This window comes from Sorex araneus, chromosome 8 (assembly GCF_027595985.1).
Source record: "Sorex araneus isolate mSorAra2 chromosome 8, mSorAra2.pri, whole genome shotgun sequence".
Classification (NCBI taxonomy): domain Eukaryota; kingdom Metazoa; phylum Chordata; class Mammalia; order Eulipotyphla; family Soricidae; genus Sorex; species Sorex araneus.
This window is the reverse complement of record NC_073309.1, coordinates 65,066,375-65,088,867: the sequence shown is the minus strand read 5'-3', so window position 1 is coordinate 65,088,867 and position 22,493 is coordinate 65,066,375. Positions and strand designations below refer to the sequence as shown.

The 22,493-nt window shown below is 41.6% G+C and overlaps 1 protein-coding gene across 1 annotated transcript in view; it reads left to right on the top strand.

Annotated features, from left to right (window-relative positions):
* The window catches only part of AGL (amylo-alpha-1, 6-glucosidase, 4-alpha-glucanotransferase), an 83,837-nt gene that overhangs the window by 5,689 nt on the left and 55,655 nt on the right, over nt 1-22,493 (top strand). The window contains exons 3-8 of the mRNA XM_055145505.1: nt 11,401-11,611; nt 12,790-12,956; nt 13,761-13,964; nt 17,527-17,708; nt 17,847-17,958; nt 21,832-21,958. Of these exons, the coding sequence (XP_055001480.1) occupies nt 11,401-11,611; nt 12,790-12,956; nt 13,761-13,964; nt 17,527-17,708; nt 17,847-17,958; nt 21,832-21,958 (1,003 nt within the window). The remainder of the gene's footprint in view (nt 1-11,400; nt 11,612-12,789; nt 12,957-13,760; nt 13,965-17,526; nt 17,709-17,846; nt 17,959-21,831; nt 21,959-22,493) is intronic.

Here is a 22,493-nt window from a genome sequence, read left to right as displayed (position 1 = left end):
CTAAAAACTACAGTGGTGTAAATTAATGTTATTTCTGTTGAAAAACTGAATATCACAATAAACTGAACTTATAATCTTTGAATTGATTTAATACTAAATAGTAAACCAAGACCTTTGAAAAGAATATAGTGAAAAAACTTTCTGAAAAGGAAAGTTTTCATAATTCTATTAATAAAGATTTATTAAATTTGTTCCAGAAAATACAAATTAGGGTCAGGGATGTGGCTTAGTGGCAGATTTCATCTTTCTTTTTTTCTTCTTCTTTTTGCTCTTTGGGTCACACCTGGTGATGCTGAGGGCTTACTTCTGGCTCTGCACTCAGGAATTACTCCTGGCGGTGCTGGGGGACCATATGGGATGCTGGGAATCGAACCTAGATCGGCCTCGTCCGAGGCAAACGCCCTACCTGCTGTGCTATATCACTCCAGCCCCCAGGTTCCATCTTCTATATGTGTAAGACCTTAAGCCCCAGCACTTCAGAGAAAAAAGTAAACGAAATTCATTGTATCACATTGCTTTTAGTAATATATTTAGTGAGAGCCAAATTATTTTCCACCCATTGAAAAATAAATTTGGTGTTTAAATATTGTTTTATCATTTAATTTTAACATTTTGATTGGACTTTGTTTTCTTTTGTTGTTTTCTTTTGTTTTGGGGTCACTTCCCAGCAGGACTCAGAGCTTACTCCTGATTCTGCACTCAGGATCCCTTTTGGTGGGCTCAAGGGACCCTATGGCAATCAAACTTAGGATCAAGTTGGTTGCGTGCACGGCAGATACCCTACCCACTTTGGCCCCAGATGTTTTATAATTTATACAGCCTATTAAACTCATACAAGTATAGGAATATTTATGTTTAGGTATATTTGTCACATTTTTTTCCTAATTTAGACCATTGACCCAAATGTTTTAGAGGTTTTAGATGAAATTTGACCTTTGTACTCTTAGATCTCTGAACTCTTGTGTAATAAAAAAACAATTTTGAATAAACTTAGCAGGGGACAGGTTATTTAAATATGCTTAAGCCATAATCGCAGCTATCTGTACTTGATAAAAAAAGCATCATTTCATCTATAACAAACTTAATCATTTAAATTCTCATTGTCATTAAAGTTTTATAGCTATTAAGTGTTCTTATTCATGTTTTATTTCTTTGTGTAATTCTTAATCTCATAATTATCGCTCATTTTAAAATGATGTCTTCCTAATTATAAAGTTAGAAATAGTAAAAACCCTTTTCTGTCCTTTTTATTTCAAACAGATTTCGATTTATACTGTCTAAACAATTTTGAAATCTGCTGTTCCTGGAAAGATCAGATACCATTGGGTTACACTAGCACACGACAGGGACGAATGAAGACATTACTGGCGCCCGCTCAAGCAAATAGAAGATCAGTTTGCTCAAGTGGGTACCAGTAACGTCTCCATTCTTCCCTGTTCACATTCAGGGTCAGGGGAATGAGGCCCATTTTTGTTACTGTTTTTGGCATATCAAATACGCCACAGATAGCTTGCCAGGCTCTGCTGTGCGAGATTCTGCCTTGCTGTCTTCCAGGATCTTAGTTTTATAGTTTCTGGATCTTGATGAGATTACATGGCACAGGGGCAGTTTCTGGGTGTGACCGCCAAGCTACTGGAAAATGTGGGACCTGGGTGGAGGAGGCCCAGTCCCAATCCAAACAAGCTTGGAGATCTCAGCCATGGGTCTGCACACCTGGGTTCCTCTGTCAGTTCCTTCATAGGTGAGGCTCGTCCAAGTGTGTGGAGAGTGGCCTTGAGCATGGCTGTGGCTGGGTTCCAGAGGTTTTTGGTTGCTGGGGCTCTGCTTGGGGCGGGGAGGGAAACTCAACCTGCCCCCCTCGAGGGGGCCCTAGTAAAGACAGCCTGGCGCGGGGGCAGGAGACTCTGCTATATAAAGAGCTATAGAGATACATAAGATTTAACAATGCAGAATAAAAATAATATTGTTATTTTCAATAATTCTGAATGGCTTTATATTTCAATTTAGAAAATGTCATCATTTCTTTTTCTTATTTATGTATTTTTGGCTTGGGGGCCTTACTCATAGGTGCTTGGGTGCTATTTGCTTGAGGGGTTGATTGCTCCTGGTGGCAGTCAGGGTCCATGTGTTGCCAGGGCTCAACCCACTGGCTCTAAGACTCTCTTTTGTCATTTATTTAATCATTCCCTGTTATTATATATTTTGATTATTGTCATTTTAATTATAAATATGAAATCTATCAACACCTTACATATTAGAATCTATGTTATGTCACTGATTAATTTCTTAGAAAATATGTCTGTGAAATTATTTGGTTTAAAAATATACAACATGGGGCTCTAACAATAGCACAGTGGGTAGGGTGTTTGCCTTGCACGCGGCCGACCCGGGTTCAATTCCCAGCATCCCATATGGTACCCCAAGTACCGCCAGGAGTAATTCCTGAGTGCATGAGCCAGGAGTAACCCCTGTGCATCGCCAGGTGTGACCCAAAAAGCAAAAAAAAAAAAATACATATATATATATATATGCACACACACACATACAACGTAGGGACTGAGGTGAGGGCTCAAAGGACTGGGGTGATGCCTGGCATACACCAGGCCCCATACTCAGTTCTCAGCGCCACATGGACCCAAGTGATTACGGGGCAGGGGGTCACTCTGGTAGGGCCCACACACCACTGGGATGACCTTGGTATAACCCGCAGCCCTGTCAGGTCAGAGCGAGACTGCATTTCCAAGCCTCACGCAGCCGGGGAGAATACCCTAGGATGGCTCTGAAATCCTCCTGGACACTGCTTGGGAGGGTCCCGTCCATCCCGCGAAATTTATGCATGTAAAACTTATTAATACTTGGTGTATTTATGCCAAATTGTTTCATAGAGAAAAATCTGCATTTAGCTAAATAGTAGGGTATGAGAAGTAAAAGTGAGTTCATTGTAGGGTATGAGAAGTAAAAGGAGTTCCTGGACTTGCGGATAGTTACTTAGTAACCTAGTGACTTTGTTTCCTGCAGCCATCTACTAAGAATAAATTTGTATTCCTATGTTAGCCAATCCAGGAATCTATTTAGTAGTATTTATCAGTTTATAATTTTTTCAGAAATTTGTATTTTTTTCATATTATCCATACTGCACTGTACTAAAGGGGCCATTCATGCATTTATAGAAAAATGTACATTTAATTGGTTTAGAATAAATTGGAAGAGACTAACATTATTATCTTAATATATTTTACTCAAATCTTCTGTTTTGCATAGAATGTCTCACTTGGTGTTTAATACTGAGGTGTGGAATCTGCCTGCTGTACAGTAATGGCTCTGAAGAACTTACTATTCCACAAAGAGCAGTTTCAGTCATAACAAGTATATCTACATATCCTTCATCTCAGGAATTGCCGTGAGCCAAACTGGCATCTCTTTTTATTTCTAAGTAGTTATTTTTTAAGAAAAAAAATTTATTTAAGCGCTGTGGTTTACAAAGTTGTCCATATAGCACAGCAGGGAGGGTGTTTGCCTTGCACGTGGCCAACCCAGGTTCGATTCCTCCGTCCCTCTCGGGGAGCCCGGCAAGCTACCGAGAGTATCCCACCCACACTGCAGAACCTGGCAAGCTCCCCGTGGCATATTTGATATGCCAAAAACAGTAACACAAGTCTCACAATGGAGACGTTACTGGTGCTTGCTTGAGCAAATTGATGAACAACGGGATGACAGTGACAGTGACAGCAGTTGTGCCAGGCTTGCAGTGTCAAGCAATATGCCCAGCGCCACAGTGACCTTCCCTAAGGTAGTTTTATTTAAAGAAATTTGCCTAGAGAAATATGAGGAGAGAGAACGACAGATAGGTAGAGAACATGGGCTTCTTCCTAGGGACAGAAACAAGAGGACACATCTCAGGTCAAGATACAGGCCAGTGTCCAGGCTGGAGAAGGAGCCCACACTGACATTCTTCACATAAAAATAGCCCTTCCCGCTGACTTCTCTAATTAACAGCCACCCAGCCCACTTCACTGTGCCTTCCTTTCCTCCTTGCTGGTTTGCAACATCAGATTGGGGGCAGGGGGGGAATCGTTCTCAAAGCCTTTGCTATTTTTTTTTTCTTTTTGGGTCACTCCTGGCTCATGCACTCAGGAATTACTCCTGGCGGTGCTCGGGGGTATGGGATGCTAGGAATCGAACCCGAGTGGGCTGCATGCAAGGCAAACGCCCTACCCGCTGTGCTATTGCTCCAGCCCCACAAAGCCTTTGCTTTTGACCAGAGCTTCAGCAGAGGTAAAAGCTTTGCTGGTAGTTCTAGTCTTTTGGAAGTTTTAAACATGTTGCATCATGGTCTTGTATTTGTTTCTTGCGAGAAATGTGCTACTCTTTCATATCTTTGTTCCTCTGTACATACACACTTCCTCTTTCCTTCTCTCTGGCTGCTTGAAAGATAGTCTTTTTGTCGTTGGACTTTTAGTAACTTGAATTTGATATTCCTGATATAACTGTATTAATGTTTGGGGTATTTGTTGAACTTGGAACAAATTTCATGTTTAATTTCATTTACTTCATGAAATTTGGGTCTTTTTTTAAAATTGAATCACCATGAGTCAGGAGAGGGACAGACATAGAATGATTGCATTCATTTGTGGGATATAAAAAAAAATAGTATAGGACTAATACCCAAGCACAGTAGAAACAAGGGCTAGGAGGATTGCTCCACAGTAGGAAGCCTGCCTCCAGTGCTGGGGAAGAAGGTAGCTGGAATAGGGAGGGACCCCTGTGACAAAGATACTAGGAAATGATTGCTCTGAGTAAGAACTGTGTGCTGAGAGGTGAGGGAATAAACATGACACAAGCAAGCATGATAACCTCTCAGCACCTGTATTGCAAACCATAATGCCCAAAAAAGGACAGAGAGAGAGGAAGAACAGAGAGAGAGAGAGAGAGAGAGAGAGAGAGAGAGAGAGAGAGAGAGAGAGAGAGAGAGAGGAAAAGTGCCAAGTGCCTGCCATAGAGGCATAGGGCAGGAGGCAGGGTTTGGGGGTGTTGGGAGAGAGGGGGCAGGAGGGAAACTGGGGACATTGGCGGTGGGAAATATATACTGGTGGAGGGATGGGAGTCATGCTGAGTGGGGCTTTCTTATAAGCTGTTTTGTCTCTAAGTCATGTCCCTTCCTTCTCTCTCTCCTTTTGGGAGCTCTAGTTACCTGCAGATCAGGCCTCTTAAATTGTTTCTCAGATAACTTTAAATTTTCTTCCTGCTCTCTTTGTTTCATTTTGCAGTTTTATATATATATATTTTAAAATTTTCTTGAATCACCATGTGGAGGGTTACATAGTTCTCAGGATTATGTCAGTTATACATTACTCAAACACCCTTCCCTTCACCAGTGCCCCTATTCCATCACCAACCACCCCATTATACCTCCCGCCCCCTCCCACACCCCCAGTCCCCGCCCTTGTAAGTGATAAGTTTCACTTCGTTTACGCTTTATCTTGGTTACATTCTATGTTTCAACACATAACTCGCTATTGTTGCTGGGGTTTCCCGCCAAAAGGAAAAAGACAGTCCTATTGTCAAGGAATCATTTGATAGTTCTCCATTGCTGAGAATGTAAAGATATTAAGTCCCGTTGTTTGTTACATAACTTTTCTATTTTTTTCCCCCCTCGTCCCACGGCACCGAGTTCACGCCTGTTTAGTATTCACCACGCTGCCTGACAAAGGAAAAAAAAAACGGAAAAGATGGTTATTTCCTGTCATCAGCCGGCGTGGGGCTCTGTCTTAGTTGATAGTCTGGTAGAAAGTCTGCAGTTTCTGGAACCAAAAGTAGTGTGCTGGTATCGGCCCCGACTCGAGATTCCACCAGCGTCCCGCTGTTCCATGTACATAATACTTTATTCCCTTGTATCCCATTCCCATGCCACCAGGTCCGTGTCAACTTAATGGACATCATACTATGGTTAACGCCACGCCGCGTTTCTTCCCGAGAAAGAAGGATATTTCTTCTCAGCTGGCGTGGGGATATGCTTAGTTCAATCTAGAGAGATGGCTACCATTTTGGTTGCCTTCAATATTTCAACAAAAAACTTACTATTTTTGTTAGGGTTTCCCACCAAAGTCCGACCCGTTAAAAAGGAACCATTTCATATTGCTGATGATTAGATGACATTAGGTCGCGCGGCCGTGGTTTTGGGTTTCTGTATAAAGTCCAGGGAAAATTCTGCCTGAAATTCTATCGCTACAATCTTTTACCCTTTTATGGTGCTCATAAGTTGGGAAAACCTAGAGAAATACCGGGCCCCTGCACGGGCGGAAGGGGGAAAGTGTCCGAGGTGGGCGGAGACCGGTACTTCCCCGCCCTCGATCTCCCGCATTTCGGTGCGTGTCTCCATTTTGTGCTCAGAGAAGTGGGGTGGAGGCTGTGCTGTGCCCAGGAGAGGCTGAGAGAGAGAGATTTTAAAAAAAGAGAAACGCTGGGCATTTTGCAGTTTTATATTCTTTTGTCTTCAAGTTCACTAATTTATTCTTTGGCCATGTCTCGCAACCCATTGCTTTTCATCTCTAAACGTTTTTTATTTGAATGGTTTTGTTCTGTTTTAAACTATTTCATATTTCTTGACAACTGTTTGAACATCTTGGAAACAGACACCATAACATAGTCCTTTTGTTGGCCAGCTTAACCGTCTGTCATTCCTGGGTCAGGCTCACTGTTTGTTCTCTTGTAGTACTTGACTGCTGAGTTTGTTTGTTTTTTAATAATGCCTACTTTATTGTTTTGTTTTGTTTTGTTTGCTTTTTGGGTCACACCCAGCGATGCTCAGGGGTTACTCCTGGCTCTGCACTCAGGAATTACCCCTGGGGATGCTCAGGGGACCATATGGAATGCTGGGAATCGAACTCGGGTCGGCCGAGTGCAAGGTTACCTGCCTTGCTATCGATCCAGCCCCTTGACTGCTGAGATTTTTGGCTGCCAGACATTGAGAATTTTACCAAGTCAGGTGCTGAGTATTTTGGGTTCTTATCAATTTTCTTGGACTTGTTCTGAGATAGAGTTGTTTCTTGGCAATACTTTAATCCTTTTGGTTTTTACCTAATGATTTGTTGAGCCAGTCTGAAGCTTGGCAGGCAGTGTTAGAACTTTCATTAATTTTCCTTCTCAGAGATGATCATTTGTTAACTGTATTCAGAATCTTAAAAAAACAATCATTTCCATTGGTATCTTTTTTTAACTTCAGGATGATGAATAAATCCTTATTTAAATCCTAAATTTATAACTAAATAAATTTTATCTTATTTTTTGCCAATGCAAAAGTCTTAGATCATTTACATTCCCTTTTTTTTGGTAATGAATCATCATGAGATACAGTTACAGATTTACAAACTTTCATGATCACATTTCAGTCATACAATGCTCGAGTACCCATCCCTCCACTAGTGCCCATTCTCTACCACCAATGTTCCCAGTATCCTTCCCTCCACCCACAACCTACCCCCCCCCCGCCCGCCTCTGTGGCAGGTACATTCCCTTTTACTATCTCCTTTTGGGTGTTATGGTTTGCAGTACAGGTACTAAGTGGCCATCGTGTTTGGTCCATAGTGTACTTTCAGCACCCATCTCCCATCACAAGCAACCCCTCTAGTCCTCTTTGTGGAATGTTTCATAACAGAGACTATGTGATCAATCCCTGGCCCCTTTCAGTGGGACTTCCTTTTCTGGATGTTGATCATTGTGATATTGTCTTAGGATTTTGTTGTCCAACTTGAAAGGAGTGGTAAGTTTTGTTTCAGCAACCATTTATGTTATCTGTGGATCAGTTTTGAGGACTCATATTTAAGCATTGTAGGAAGCTTTATAGTAGTTTTTACTATAAATGTCATGTTTAAGTAGAAGAGCATGATATTAGATGACATTTAACATAAGAGCATAACTTTAGGTCTTCAACAAAGTCTTTTCACTGTGCCTCAGAAAATGTAACCACTGGGCTGGAAATGTGGCTGAGTTATAATGTGTGAGGCCCAGCATTCACTCCCTGACAACACACACACACACACACACACACACACACACACACACACACACACACACACACACACACACACACACACTGAGTCTCATGCAGGTGCAAGACAATCCTGGTTAAATTTTTGGAGCTCTTTCTTTAATAGCTTTCTTCTCTCCTGCGATATGCCCTAAAACTTTCAATGTCTTCAGCCTCCCCTACTCGAAAGCTCTTGTCTTTCAGGTCAGTAAGACCACTCTTCCTGTTCCCTAGGTGACAGCCCAGAAATTCCCCCACTCTAAGAGATCACCCTTCTGTTTGCATGTCTATCTATCCTCGCTTTCTCTCTCTGAAAACAATTGCTTCTAATTTTGTTTATAATTTTTCAGCATAATGCAAGCTCCATACCAATTACTTTATTGTGGTCAGTGGCAGACACCCTCAGAGCAATGTAATTTGGGGTGAAGTGGGTGAGCTGGGGGCCTTTCTGTCACCTCTTTACCCAAGCATCCAACCTTTCTTTCATACTACTCTGATTTTTTTCCCTAAACATTTGTCCCCTCCTGACATAATGTATTTTTCTTATTTTTCACATTCATTTCTCCCCCACACACACTGTATTTAAACACCGTTATTTACAAAGTTGTTCATGATGTATTTGTTACAGACATTCAGTTTCAAACACAACCCCACCACCAGTAGGACCTTCCCTCCACCATTGTCCTTTTTTCCCAGCCACCCCTCATGACTGCCCCCTTAGGAGGCCCAAAATAATTTATTTTATGTTGCTTGTTGCCATTAAATGACTAATTTAATGGCTAATTTTAAAATTGCTAATTTAAAAATAGTAAAAGAAAATTTGTGAAAATTGTTATATCTCTACGGGGAACTTAAGTCCTTGTCTGAGGCTTACTTGCTGTTCTTGCTGTTGAGCCTTCTGTGTTAATGCTTTGTTAATTGAACTTAGTTGGATACTATGTTACTTTCCCATCTAATTTTGTTTGCTTCTCCTGGGATGTCAGTATTGTCCGGTTGGAGAAGTCCTGCTGTCCCATATGTGGCCACTTGCTCCAGAAACTCCAGAATATTTGATTGGGCAGTGAGCTTATCTGGCAGAAGTTGTAGGATGTGGGTGTGACTCCCAGGGTTTCCAGAAGTAGGGGGACTTGGGGAGAGGAGGCCTTCTTCCCCCACTCCAAGAAGACCCCAGAGTTCTCAGGAAGGGGGTGTGGAAGGTGTACCTGAAATTTTGGGCAGTTTGGCCAATTTGTGGTGCTCAGATAGTGCTCAGATGAGGCGGTGGGGTCTAGCCACTAGCAAGGCAGCAGCTGTTGCGGTGTGAGTGCAGATACCAGGCTGGAGCAGGGGGGACATGGCCCACCCCCCTTCCGAGGGGGTTCTCAGCTGGAAACTGCATATCCATGAATGTTTGGTGGGTAGTTGATCTCTTCCAAGATTTGGTTATGAGTCTGTAAAGCGGGGCTGGTAGATGAGCTTACAGGGTAGGGGCCGTGGACTGGGTGTGTCTCATTCATTTCTGACTGCATTCTGCCGTCAGAACCAAGCTGCACACAGCCGGCAATCAATGCATTGGTCTGTCTTGTTCCTTATTATATGCTATATACTGAGTATATTATTTTTATTATCTGGAACAATAGCACAGCGGGTAGGGCATTTGCCTTGCATGCAGCTGACCTGGGTTCGATCCCCCCATCCCTCTCAGAGAGCCCGGCAAGCTACCAAGAGTATCCAGCCCACACAGCAGAGCCTGGCAAGCTCCCCGTGGCGTATTTGATATGCCAAAAACAGAAACAACAAGTCTCATAATGGAGTCGTTATTCTATTTGATATTTTGTAAGTCAAACACAGAAAGTTAATATTAACATGCTACATTTTTCCTCAGGAAGTTCCTTAAGAATTCAAGATATAACCAGCTAAAACAAATTTTCTTGCCCACAGTTAACTGTAATTTCTCACTTATGTTTCAAGTTTGTATGCCTTGCTTCTTCCTTCCATCTTTTCTTCTTGGTCTCCCACCTTGACTCCCTCCTTTCCTTCCTCACACTTTCAAGACAAGTGCTTTACTTCTGAGCTACATCCCAGCCTTTAAATGACTCATATTTCTAATAGACTTTTCTATAGTTAAAAGCTCCATATTTTAATAATTACATTGTTTAAAGTCTGCCTTTAATCAGCAAATCAAAAGTTTCTTTAGTGTTCAACTTGTAAATGTAGTATGTTAATCCTCCCCCTTAACAATACAATAATCGCAACACTGGACAGAGACCTCAGATATATTTCAATAGAAGAAGCCCAACTTGGGCCAAAGTATTTTCACTCTCAGAATTTCAGGAAAGGTTTAATTAATTGGACCATGAGGAGTAGGGATTTAGATTGTTGTGAACTGTAGATTCTTGGGCTGACTCGTAAGAACTGGTTGTATAGCTCTTTCCAATTCCACCGTCAGTGATGTTATATTGGTTGCTTGAGTTTCACTATGCTGATACTATCTGGCAGATGTTAAGCAGACACTTAAGAGGAAAGGAAGGCCTCCTCACTACTTCTCATATCTCTACTTGCTCTTTGTTAACTCTTTTTCTCCACCACTACATTTGAGCAGATAGGAAAAATGAAAGCTGGTGTCGGGCTTAAAGGCCTCCAGAATTTAGCTGAGAAATCTGAGTTCTTCTCCACAGGTTCGTTTCTCAGGAAGGCTGACATTCTCTGGTGACATAGGCCTCCCATAATACCCATAAAGTTTATGTTACTGCATACTCCAACACCGTAGAGAAACTCATTTTCTCAGAAAATGCTAGAGAACTCTTTGGTTAGGTAGGCGCCTCTGAGTTTGGGGTACAGGAGGAAGACAAAGCAATTGAGGGCATCATCACAGATGGGTTATATTTACCCCAAAATTGCCATTTGAAGTCTATTTCTAGAGGAAGAGGAAAGGGACTGTATAGAGTAGATGTCTTACAATACTTGTTAAATACAAACATCGTCCAAGTACAAATACAAAATAACTCATCGTAACATTTTAGTTTTGAATTTATTTTTTAAGTATTTTTCATCATACTTAAAACATCTGTCTTGATAGGATTATTTTTTTATTTGGAGATTGTGTTTCTGCTTTCTTTCTCTTTCCATTGTGGTGGTGGGGGTGAGTGGATTGAGCTCTTGGCTGTGTGCCTACAGCTGATTGCAGTCTGCTGGAGGTCACACACTCATTTTGTGGCCCAGGAGACACAACTGAGCAAGAAGTTCAAGATCTCAGTGACATGTGGGCATCTAAGACAGGGCCCAGGATTAGGGCCTCATTTGCCTGAAAGGCAGGAACTCTGCCACTGAGCTATGTCTGAGCCCCTGACGTGGTCATTTAAAATGTTGAAATGAGTTATTTATTTACCTTATAGGGTTTGAGCTACAGTTTCGATTAGGCCCGACTTTACAAGGAAAATCAGTGACTGTGTATACAAACTACCCATTTCCTGGAGAACCATTTAATCGAGAAAAATTCCATTGCCTGGAATGGGAAAATCCAACAGAAAGAGAAGATGATTCTGATAAGTATTGCAAACTTGATCTCGAGCAAGCTGGATCATTTCAGTATTACTTCCTTCAAGGGTAAGTGGGGTATTCTGTATGAAAAGAAGAGTTTATTTCTTTTATAACTTTAAATTATGTCACTTACAAAAAGCTACCTGAATCACAGCAGTGGAATTTTCACTAGAACTACTTGAGATGCAAAAAGAATATAGTTGTGTTTTGGAGGTTGATCACTGTATCACTGTCATCCCGTTTTTCATCTGTTTGCTCAAGTGGGCTCCAGTAACATCTCAATTCCTCCCTGTCATGTGCTAGTGTAGTCCAGTGGCATATTGGGGGATCTTTCAGGGTCAGGGGAATGAGGTCCATTATTGTTACTGTTTTTGGCATATCAAGTATGTCACAGCTAGCTTGCCAGGCTCTGCCATATGGGCGGGATACTCTCGGTAGCTTGCTGGGCTCTCTGAGAGGGATGGAGATTGGCGGTTGATAACAAAGCTAATTTGAGAATTAGTATTTTTATTTTTATAAGTAATGCCTTTATTATTATTCTAGCTTTATCATACAGGCTAATTATAGGGTGGTATTTATTTAGGTCCTCTCATTACTAAATTATTTTAGTATACTAACTTTTCATTAAACTAACATTTACATACTTTATATATTATATTATGTAATTACATGTAAAATAGAAAAGGATAAAACTGGATGTGTTCGTTAACTTGTATTGCAATTTTTTTTGTTGGGGCCATGCCTGGCAGTGTTCAGGGTTTACTCCTGGCTCTCTGTTCAGGGCTTACTCCTGGTCTTGGGGGACCTTAGGGGACACAGGGGACAGAACCTGCCGGCTTCTGTTGGTGGATAGGGCACCTGCAAGGCAAGTGTCCTCCCCACTGTAATGTCACTTCATTTTAAACAAAATATCACAACATTATTTTTCTTTTGGGGTCACACCCAGTAATGCTCAGGGGTTATTCCTGGCTCATGCACTCAGGAATTACTCCTGGTGATGCTCAGGGGACCATATGGGATGCTGGGAATCTAACCTGGGTCGGCTGCGTGCAAGGCAAACACCCTACCCGCTGTGCTATCACTCCAGCCCCAAAATGTCACATTTTAAATAATTTTATGTGCTTATCATATGTGAAATACATTTTAAAACAGGACAATTCACCTTCCAATTAAATCGAACTGATGGATGAGAATTTTTTTATTCCATGAATTGAAAGGTTTTGTTTCTTTTTTTTTCCTCTTAGAAATGAAAGAAGTGGTGGAGGCTACATAGTAGTGGATCCTGTTCTGCACGTTGGTACTGATAATTATGTGTTGCCCCTGGACTGTGTGACTCTGCAGACGTACCTGGCCAAATGCCTGGGGCCCTTGGATGAGTGGGAAAGCAGGCTCATGGTTGCCAAGGAGTCAGGTAATGTCAGCTTGCTTCCTTTGCCTTTTTCTTCCCTTAAAGAGAATATTGTTTCCTGTTCTTTGTTGCACAGATTTTAAAGGCTTTTCTTTTCATTCTGTTTCTTTCTTTACTTATAAGTTTAGCATAGAACCATATGAAATTTTTGAAATTAGACAAATTGACAAATTATATGATTCAGCTTAACACTGTAATAAAATAAAATCATTTTTTTCAAAGACATTACTCTGATAAGGTTTTACTCTGACACATAAAAGTTGGTAGTAAACTATTCACTCAGTTAGGAAAAAATGAAATCAATATATAAGTATAATGTTAACTATTCTCCATGTAGAAGGTAGATGCTTCATTACATACCAAGCATAGAATGAAAACTAAATTAGAATTTGCCTTTTTTTAAGAGTAATATTAATTTTACCTTCAGGTTAAGTCTGAAAAAATAAATGAGAAGTTCATTGACTCAACTATAACAGAATATAAGAACTATGGAACATCAAAAACAAATATGCTATATAAACTGAACTCTTAGTTTCTAGACTGTTGGGTTTTTTTTAGCTCTATTATATCAGTGTTCCCACCTTGAATATGAAGAAGCTCCCATCACCAGCTTCAGTGACTGTAGCCACAAGTGCCTGATGAAGCAGTTGCATAATGTCGTTTGTGGTACAGCCAGATTTGGACTCTTTGACTCCCCTTTTCAGCTCCATAATTGTCTTGCTTCTTAGAATTAAGAGCTAAAATTTATAGTTTGCTTAATTTTGTATGACTTGTTTTTTCAGTAGTCTTTATTTCCTTACATTACAGGTTACAACATGATTCACTTTACCCCCTTGCAAACTCTCGGCCTGTCTAGGTCATGCTACTCCCTTGCTAATCAGTTAGAATTAAATCCCGACTTCTCAAGACCTAATCAAAAGTTTTCCTGGAATGATGTTGGACAACTAGTGGAAAAATTGAAAAAGGAATGGAATATTCTTTGCATTACCGATGTCGTATACAATCATACTGGTATGAGCTTCATTAAATACTTTTATTAATTTTGATGAATTTATGACTCTTTCATTTTTGTTTTATGTAATGTCAGTTTTAAAAATGCAAGTATTTTTTAAATATTCTTCAATTTAAAAATCACCTTCTGTAGCAAAAGTCTTTCGAAGAAAACAGTAATAGTTGAAGGTAAAATCAATATGCAAACATTTCCTGTGTCACATTCATAAACATAGAAAAGTGATCATTAAAAGAGCAGAATGATTACATCACATATTTCAGCTTACAAATTTTATGTTGTCATTGGCTGGAATTGTGTTATATAATTTAAAAAAACAAAACTAGGGCTAGAGAGGTTGTCCAAGAAGCTGAGCAAGTGCTGTGCACGTAGGATGCCCAAGTTGTAGGGAGCCATTTTACCTTACTGATCTTATCCTGTCACTATTTGTTTAATCACTAGCTAACCCCATGCCACAGCTAGCAAAGGTTGCCACTCCTCCCAACAGGGAGGTATAAATACTGTAACTGCCATAGAATAAATGCCTTTTCTCCCTCCTCCGGGCTCTGCGTCTGTTCTTTCGGCTGCGCCCTACGAAGGGTTCTCCCTGCTGAACAGAACGAGACCTCCACATCGACTTCCACACCTGGCGCCCAACATGGGGCTATTTGCCATTCCCTGGGGTAAAACCTTCCATTGAAAAGTTACACTAGCCCCCCTGTTGGGAGGAGGTGGTGCCAGGACCCCCAACAGAAATGCAGGGTGTGGCACGGGATTTAGCTAGTAATAAACAAATGCTGATAGGATAAGATCAGTAGGATTAGGAGTGGCAACCTTTGCTAGCTGTGGCATGGGGTTAGCTAGTGATTAAACAAATAGTGACAGGATAAGATCAGTAAGGTAAAATGGCTCCCTACACCAAGTTGGAGTCAGGGTCCCCTGGGAACTTCTGCAAGTGACCCCTGAGTGCTACCAGATATGGCCTAGCTCCTCCTTCCCCCCAGAAACACTGAGTAACTGTTATTTAAGCTGGGGAATTATTGGTAAATTCTTAGAATGGAAAGCTGAACAAAGAAATATTTTCTGCATGGTAAAAGGGTGTATTAAAATTGACCTTTTGGAGACTGCAAGTCCTCGGCAGTACATAATTCTATAAAATATACCACCAGCTTCCAAGTGGTATTATTGTTACCATTATCCAGGGGCATTATTGTTCCCTTCCCCAGTCCGAGCTGTGGGACCTGGGGAAGTTTCTAGCATTGATCAACTTGCAGTTTGACTATAGACCTGGAGGATATTTGCTTCCATGTGTATACAATACAGAGAAGCCTGAATGCTTTCTGTGTTTTCTTTTTGTTTGTTTTAGGGCCACACTGTAAAGGTGCTCAGGAGATACTTGTGGCTCAGTGCTTGAAACCGAGTCACTAACAGGTTGGGTACCTGTGGTGCTGGAACTGAACCCTGGGCCTCCCACATACAAAGCTTGCACACTAGCCCTTTGCATTATCTCTCCTGAACCTGAAAAACACTGTCATTTATCAGTATTTATTTTAAATGTAATTATCTCAAAATCTTCCCAGTATCTTGCTTTTATTTATTAAAAAATCTGGAAATCTACTAAGTAAACTGGTAAACTATCTTCCTTCCTTCCTTCCTTCCTTCCTTCCTTCCTTCCTTCCTTCCTTCCTTCCTTCCTTCCTTCCTTCCTTCCTTCCTTCCTCCCATCCGTCACACCCACCAGTAAAAGATGGTTGTAATGTACTTGTTGCTTTGTCAGTAATGTATACAACTGAACATTACTTGGAGGTTTGCTACTAAAGAAAGGTGAATAAGGGGCTAGACCATAGTACAATGGGTAGGGCATTTACCTTGCATGTGCCAGACCTGAGATCAATCCCCGGCATCCCATATGGTCCCCCAAGAGCTGCCAGGAGTAATTCCTGAGTGCAGAGTCAGGAGTAATCCCTGAGCATCACTGGGTGTGACCCAAAAAGCAAAAACAAAGAAAGAATAAAAACCAGGGGACAGAAGTCTCTGCCAAAGACCTTATTCTGAAACATCTAATAAATTTTGTGCCATCTAAGAGAATTAGTCTTTCCCTCAACCTTACTTATGAGTGTTACAGATCACAGTGTGTTCTGTAAAACAGATACTTATTTTAAAAATCATCCCATGGGAAATAGTTCAACAAGCTGAGCTTTGTATCAGGAAGTCACAGTTTGGTCCCCATCGCTGCATGACCCCCTGACCACTCCTGGGAGCAGCTCCCTGAGCACCATCAAGTGTGGCCCCCCAAAAAAAATTATCATAGGAGACTCAAAGTCCAGAATGGCAGAGGAGGACTTCAAGGGCATACCCAGAAAAACAGCCGTCATTGGTGAAAATTATTTTTTTTAAACAGCCATTTTAAAATCTCTGGTAATTTCCCTACGTGCTTTCAGCTTACAGAGAAGCATTTATTCAAGAATGTGTACAACTAAGGCCAAGGAGACAGCCCATTCCTTGTCTCGCAGACTTGAGGCTGTGAGTCCAATTCCCAGTGAAATCCAGTTACATATGTGGAGCCTGGCCTCCAGCCCTGCCATGTGGGACCCCAGACACCACAGAGAGTGTTTGCTCTCCAGCACGTAGCCAAGTGTGAGGCAGTCACTCTAATCCAAGTGTATGCTGTAATGAAAAGGTGCGTGAACACTGAGGCCAGGACTGTGACCCTTAGCAAGCACCACAACCAGTGTGTGTGCAAGCACCACAGCTAAGTGACTCCCAGAGAGCACCCAAACCAGACATGCAGTCCGCCAGGCACTCCACAAACAAGTACATTTGACAACCCCAGTCACTGCCAGAACAACAGCAAAACAAAAAGAAGGGAGCAAAGGAAAGGGATGGGCAGAGTGATAGAGTGAGCAAGGTGTGTGCCTTGCCTGCAGCCACCTCAGTTGGATCCTTGGCACCCCATATGATCCCCTGAGAACTGCCAGGAATAATTCCTGAGTACAAAGCCAGGAGTAACCCTGAGCATTGCTGGGTGTGACCCGAAAAGCAAAAAAAAAGAAGAAAAAAAAAAGGAAATCTTCTACGTCTCAGTAAGACAAGTGGGTGTCTTGTGACACGGGAATCACAGCCTGCTTTCTCCTTCCACCCCACTCTCAGAGTAGCGCGTCCATTGCTAGCCGGCTCTCTCCCATCTGGAGGTATTAGCCTTTAACTAACTAACTCTAATCAGTTGTACGGAGCCAGCCCTCAGCATTTCTCACTCCCCAGTGCTCTGTTGCCAGAACTCTGTGTTCTAGGGGAGAACAGCTGAGACGTCTGGGGCTCACTGCTACCTAAACCCACACAATGAGGGAAATCTCCACCCTGGCATGGCAAGTCAGGAATACGTGGCCCCAGATGCGTTTGCTTCAGATCTCTTGTGGGGTGGGGATTCCACACTGTAAAGGCAAGCCAGGAAAACCAGAGGCAGCTGTCCTCATCACTAGTTGTAAAGCAGAGACAGGGAAAAGGTGGGTGTCATATCTTATCCCATCTTTAAACCTAGCATAGGTGCTAACTTCAGTTTATTTACAGTCTTTTTTTTTTTTTTAGCAACCAATAGTAAATGGATCCAAGAACACCCGGAATGTGCATACAACCTGGTGAATTCTCCACACCTAAAACCCGCCTGGGTCCTAGACCGAGCATTTTGGCATTTATCCTGTGATGTTGCAGATGGGAAATACAAAGAGAGAGGAGTCCCTGCCTTGATTGAGAATGACCGTCAAATGAATGTTAGTATGTACAGTGGGTAACACACTAAAACAAAATTTTAGTAAGCATGTGGTGGAAAATTCTTTAGAATCTTTTAGTATTGTATATAATATTTAGTAAAATATATATATTTATGTGTAACTATTAACATTTTTCAGTGCATTCGAACAATCATTTGGGAGGACATTTTTCCAAAGCTTCAACTCTGGGAATTTTTCCAAGTTGACATTTCCAAAGCAGTTGAGCAATTTAGAGGACTTCTTACACAAGGTGAAGTATCTGTATGTATATACTAGAATATCCTTATCAATTAAAAATTAACATTACACTTAAGTGATAGCTATATTTTCTTGATTAACAATTATTTAATATTTTTATTTTATAAATAAAAGAATTAATTAAATTTTTATTGCACATTTATATTGTTGATTCTGTAAGCTATCTGGGAGTTAGCCGTTCCAGACACAATTCCCAACACAACAAGGCATAATTGAGATCCTGAGACCTTTTCGTACTACTGGATCCTTAGCACAGTGCCTAGAACACAGTAGAGTTCAGTGTATGTTTCTTAAATGCATGAATGGAAATGAGATATTTTATCATCTTACAGCAGGCTTGGAGCTAAGAGTTCTAATAAGGAACGTAGCCTGCAAACAGAGCGTTTTGTTGCTCTCCAAGTAAGGAATTATAGTGCTAGGATAGATCCCGAACTTCAGAGTAGGACCAGTGTGGCGTCTGGGATCAGACTCCCCCGCTACTCTTCATGCATTCGTGGGCCAGAGACAGGCTCTTGCTTTGCTTGCAGCAACCCGAGGTCAGTCCCCAGCATCCCGGGTCCCCCCTCCCCGCACCCTGCCAGGTATGACCCCTGACCACAGCAAGCCTTGAACACGACCAGGTTGGTGTGACCACAAACAAAAAGCCCTGAATACTTGACAGTTTTTCCTCACGTCTCATTTCACTTTCAAAGTCCTCTGTGCCCCCTTTCCCCTGATCTTTGCTCTTTCTAAGCTGTGTTTTATCATGCAGTAAGGGAGGGGAAGGCAAACAGTGCACAAATATGATGTGTCACTTCTTTTCCCCAAAATTTTCAGAGAGAGGACTATTAATAGGTTCTTTGCTATCCTTTGATAATGATATTTCTTCTGTCTCTTTCCAAGATAATAAAATTATGTCCTTTGTATAATTATGTGTATACAAAAGGCATGCATACAATGCTGCAACATACTACTTAACAACTTTCTCTTGCAGTTGACAGGAAGATTTTATTACAGCTAAATTTTTCTTTTGCATTCTGGGTAACAGCGTGCTATTTTAAACTACTTGGATTCCTTGAATCTTTTCGATAGATTGCATCACTGTTTCTCATTACTTGTTCACTTGATTTGAGTGGAGCCACACCTTCTGTGTTAGGGGTTCTCCCGGACCTGGGCCTTCGCTGGTACACGTAACAAGGGCCTTGCCCTAGCACAGTCTCTATTCTCTTTGTTTGCTGTGGGCCACACACCCTGGTGCTCAGAGGCTCCTCCTAGCAGTGCTCAGGGACTATGAGTGCCAGAAGTCAAACAGCCGGTTCCCATAGCAAAGCGTGTACTCCTGCCTCCCCCCACCTTCTAGAGAGCTTTCTGTTTTGGTGGGGGTGGTCCAGCTACTGCCTGGAGGCTCTGCAGAGCCAGGGCACAGAGCAGAGCACTGTGCATGCCAGGCCTGGGCCCCACCTTTGAGCCAGCTACTCCATCCTTAATTTGTACAAGCCAAGCTGGAGAAAGAAAGTATATCCTCCTACCTGTTTCTCTTACTTACGTGAGTGATCACGTATGACAGATTATTAGGCAGAATTACTGGGTCTGAGAACATACAGATCTGGTCAGAGATCCAGGGGTTAAGGGGGTGCCTTGTTCCCTGTGGAGACTGCTCCAGCCCCCAGTCCCACAGCGACCCCAGAGCAGTCCTGGAGTCCTCCCAGAACTCTTGGGATGGCCAGGGCGTCCCCAGCACCACACTGCCCAAACACCACCACCTTCTTGGGCCTTAGCCTGGAACCAAACAGCTTTTTTAACAAAATATGTACCGGTTTGGGCTGGAGCGATAGCACAGCAGGTAGGGTGTTTGCTTTGCACACAGCCGACCAGGTTCAATTCCCGGCATCCCATATGGTCCACTGAGCACCACCGGGAGTAATTCCCGAGTGCAGAGCCAGGAGTATCACCTGTGCATCGCTGGGTGTGACCCAAAAAGCAGACATATATATATATATATATATGTATATATATGTATATGTATATATATATTATATTATGTATATATTATATGTGTCAGTTCACTAAGTCTCTACCCTCACCAATAGGTACTTCTGATCTTTATAAGCTTTGTCAATAGGGTAAATATTCTTTAATTTAACTATTATTAGCTAAATGTATTTTCACTGGCTAGCTGTCCATTTAATTTCTTCCATCAGTTTCTTACTAATGTTCTTTATTTATTAGAAAATTGTGGATTTTAAAAAAAATATTGATTATAATCGTTGGTATTGTTTTTTCTTCACGTAGATGTCCTGTGATGCTTTTGATCTTCCAGATACTTTTGTGAGAGAGCTGTTTTTAAGGCCATATCCAGGAGTGCTCGGAGCTCTTCCCAGCTCTGCTGTGAGGTTCCCCTGCAGTGCTCACGAGCTCGCAGTGCGGGACAGCCCGGCCTCCCCGTGCAGAGCTCTCTCTCCAGCTCAGAGCACCAAGTGTGTTCTCTTCTCTTGCAGGACTTCTGATTCTGTTTGTATCATGCTGAGAAAAACCTTCCTCTACATTTTCTTCTAATTTATATTTTACGTTTTACTTTTAACACCCCCAGAATCTGTTGTTGTGTTTTATATATAAACATAGAGGTGACCTTATTTTTAAATGATGTTTAATTAAGAACCATCTTTTTACCTGCTTTCCGGTCCCAGCATAATATTTCATAGTGTGTAATCACACTGTATCACTGTCAGTCCGTTGTTCATTGATTTGCTCGAGCAGGCACCAGTAACATTTCCACTGTGAAACTTGTTGTTACTGTTTTTTGGCATATCAAATACGCCACAGGGAGCTTGCCAGGCATATACTATGTATAAATTCATCTATGCTAGTCTAGTGATTTGTCTGTCCTTTATCTGACTATTCACACTTTTATGCTTTACACTGATTACATAGCCTTTTCTCCTTTGTAAGTCTCCGAGAAAGCTTTTCATTTTTGTACTCTTCCATAAGAACCCTAGATAATAGATTTTAAGACTTTTTATTTGATTTGATTTGATTTTGCTTTTATAAACCATTTCAAAGTCTCACTGAAATAATCCAGGTAAGTGTGACCTCTCAAATAAATAAAAATAAGTTCCCGAAAGAACAATAATTTCTCCTAAATATCTTTAATTTTTTAATTATTTTTCAAGGAATATACTTTTTTTTAACTTTTTTTTGGGGGGGTCACACCCGGCGATGCACAGGGATCATTCCTGGCTCATGCACTCAGGAATTACCCCTGGCGGTGCTCAGGGGACCATATGGGATGCTGGGAATCGAACCAGGTCGGCCACATGCAAGGCAAATGCCCTACCCATTGTGCTATCGTTCCAGCCTCAAGGAATATACTTTTTAGTGAAAAGGAGAATATATAAAACCCAGGCCAGTTTGCCTCTTTCATAGCATGTCCTATTGTGTGTAAAGTTTAGTTTAAATAAATGTAACTTGGAGCAAGATAAAAAATTAGTTCCTACTTGGTTACACCACTAAAAAGAGAATGTGTGCCACAAAACACCCTCACTGTACTAAAGAATGTATAACAAGTGCCAGCTCAGGCTGAAAGTGAGACTGGGGTTGAACTGGTAAGAATCCCTGTGCTTTCCTTCTGTGTGTTTTTATGTCCATTGGTCAGTTGGTCTGTCTTTCTCTTTCCCTTTTCCTCTTTTCAGTTTTCGTGTGTGTGTGTGTGTGTATGTGTGTGTGTGTGTGTGTGTGTACAGAAGGATGGAGGAAGAATTCGGAAGAAAGCTTGTAAACTTATTTTACTGTCTATGAAAAAATGAAGACAAATAATTGAGGAATAGTAATAACTGTACTTTCTCTCCGAGATGTTTGCACTAAAAACATCATCTCCTTTTTCTTTTAGGAAATAGGCCAGTAGCATCCACGCCTGGTCCAGGGCAACACCTTAAGATTATTCAGGATCCCCAGTACAGACGGCTCGGCTGCACTGTCGATATGAACATTGCACTCGCGACTTTCATACCACATGAGTATGTCACCTATTTTTCATGTAAATAAATAAGATTATTACTTTTAAATCTTTATGTTTAGTATATATTTATACTGTTGATTCAAAGCCTGAGTAGAAAATGAAGTGACTTACCAGGAGTCTACTATTTCAGACTCCTGACATTTTTCTCTTCATCATATGCTAGTCCAAGTTCTTACACAAAATCACGAACGAAATCCCGTTAATCATCGATTTCTCGGGCGGGCTCAGTAACATCTCATTTTGTCCTTTCCCTGAGATCTTAGAAGTCTATCTCGACTTGGCCCTCCCAAGGATGTTGCACTGGGGGCTCTTCAGGATCAGGGGAATGAGATCCAGCTTGTTACTGGATTTTGCATATGAATACGCCTTGGGAAGCTTTCGAGGCTGTCCCATGTGGGCAGGAAACTCTCAGAAGATTGCCAGTTTCTCCCAGATGGAGAAGTAGGCTAAAGATATCGCGCTTCTGGGAGCTTGCTTTTAAGTCTCTCTCTGGATGTTGGCCTTGATGGGATTACACACACCTGGGTTCTTCT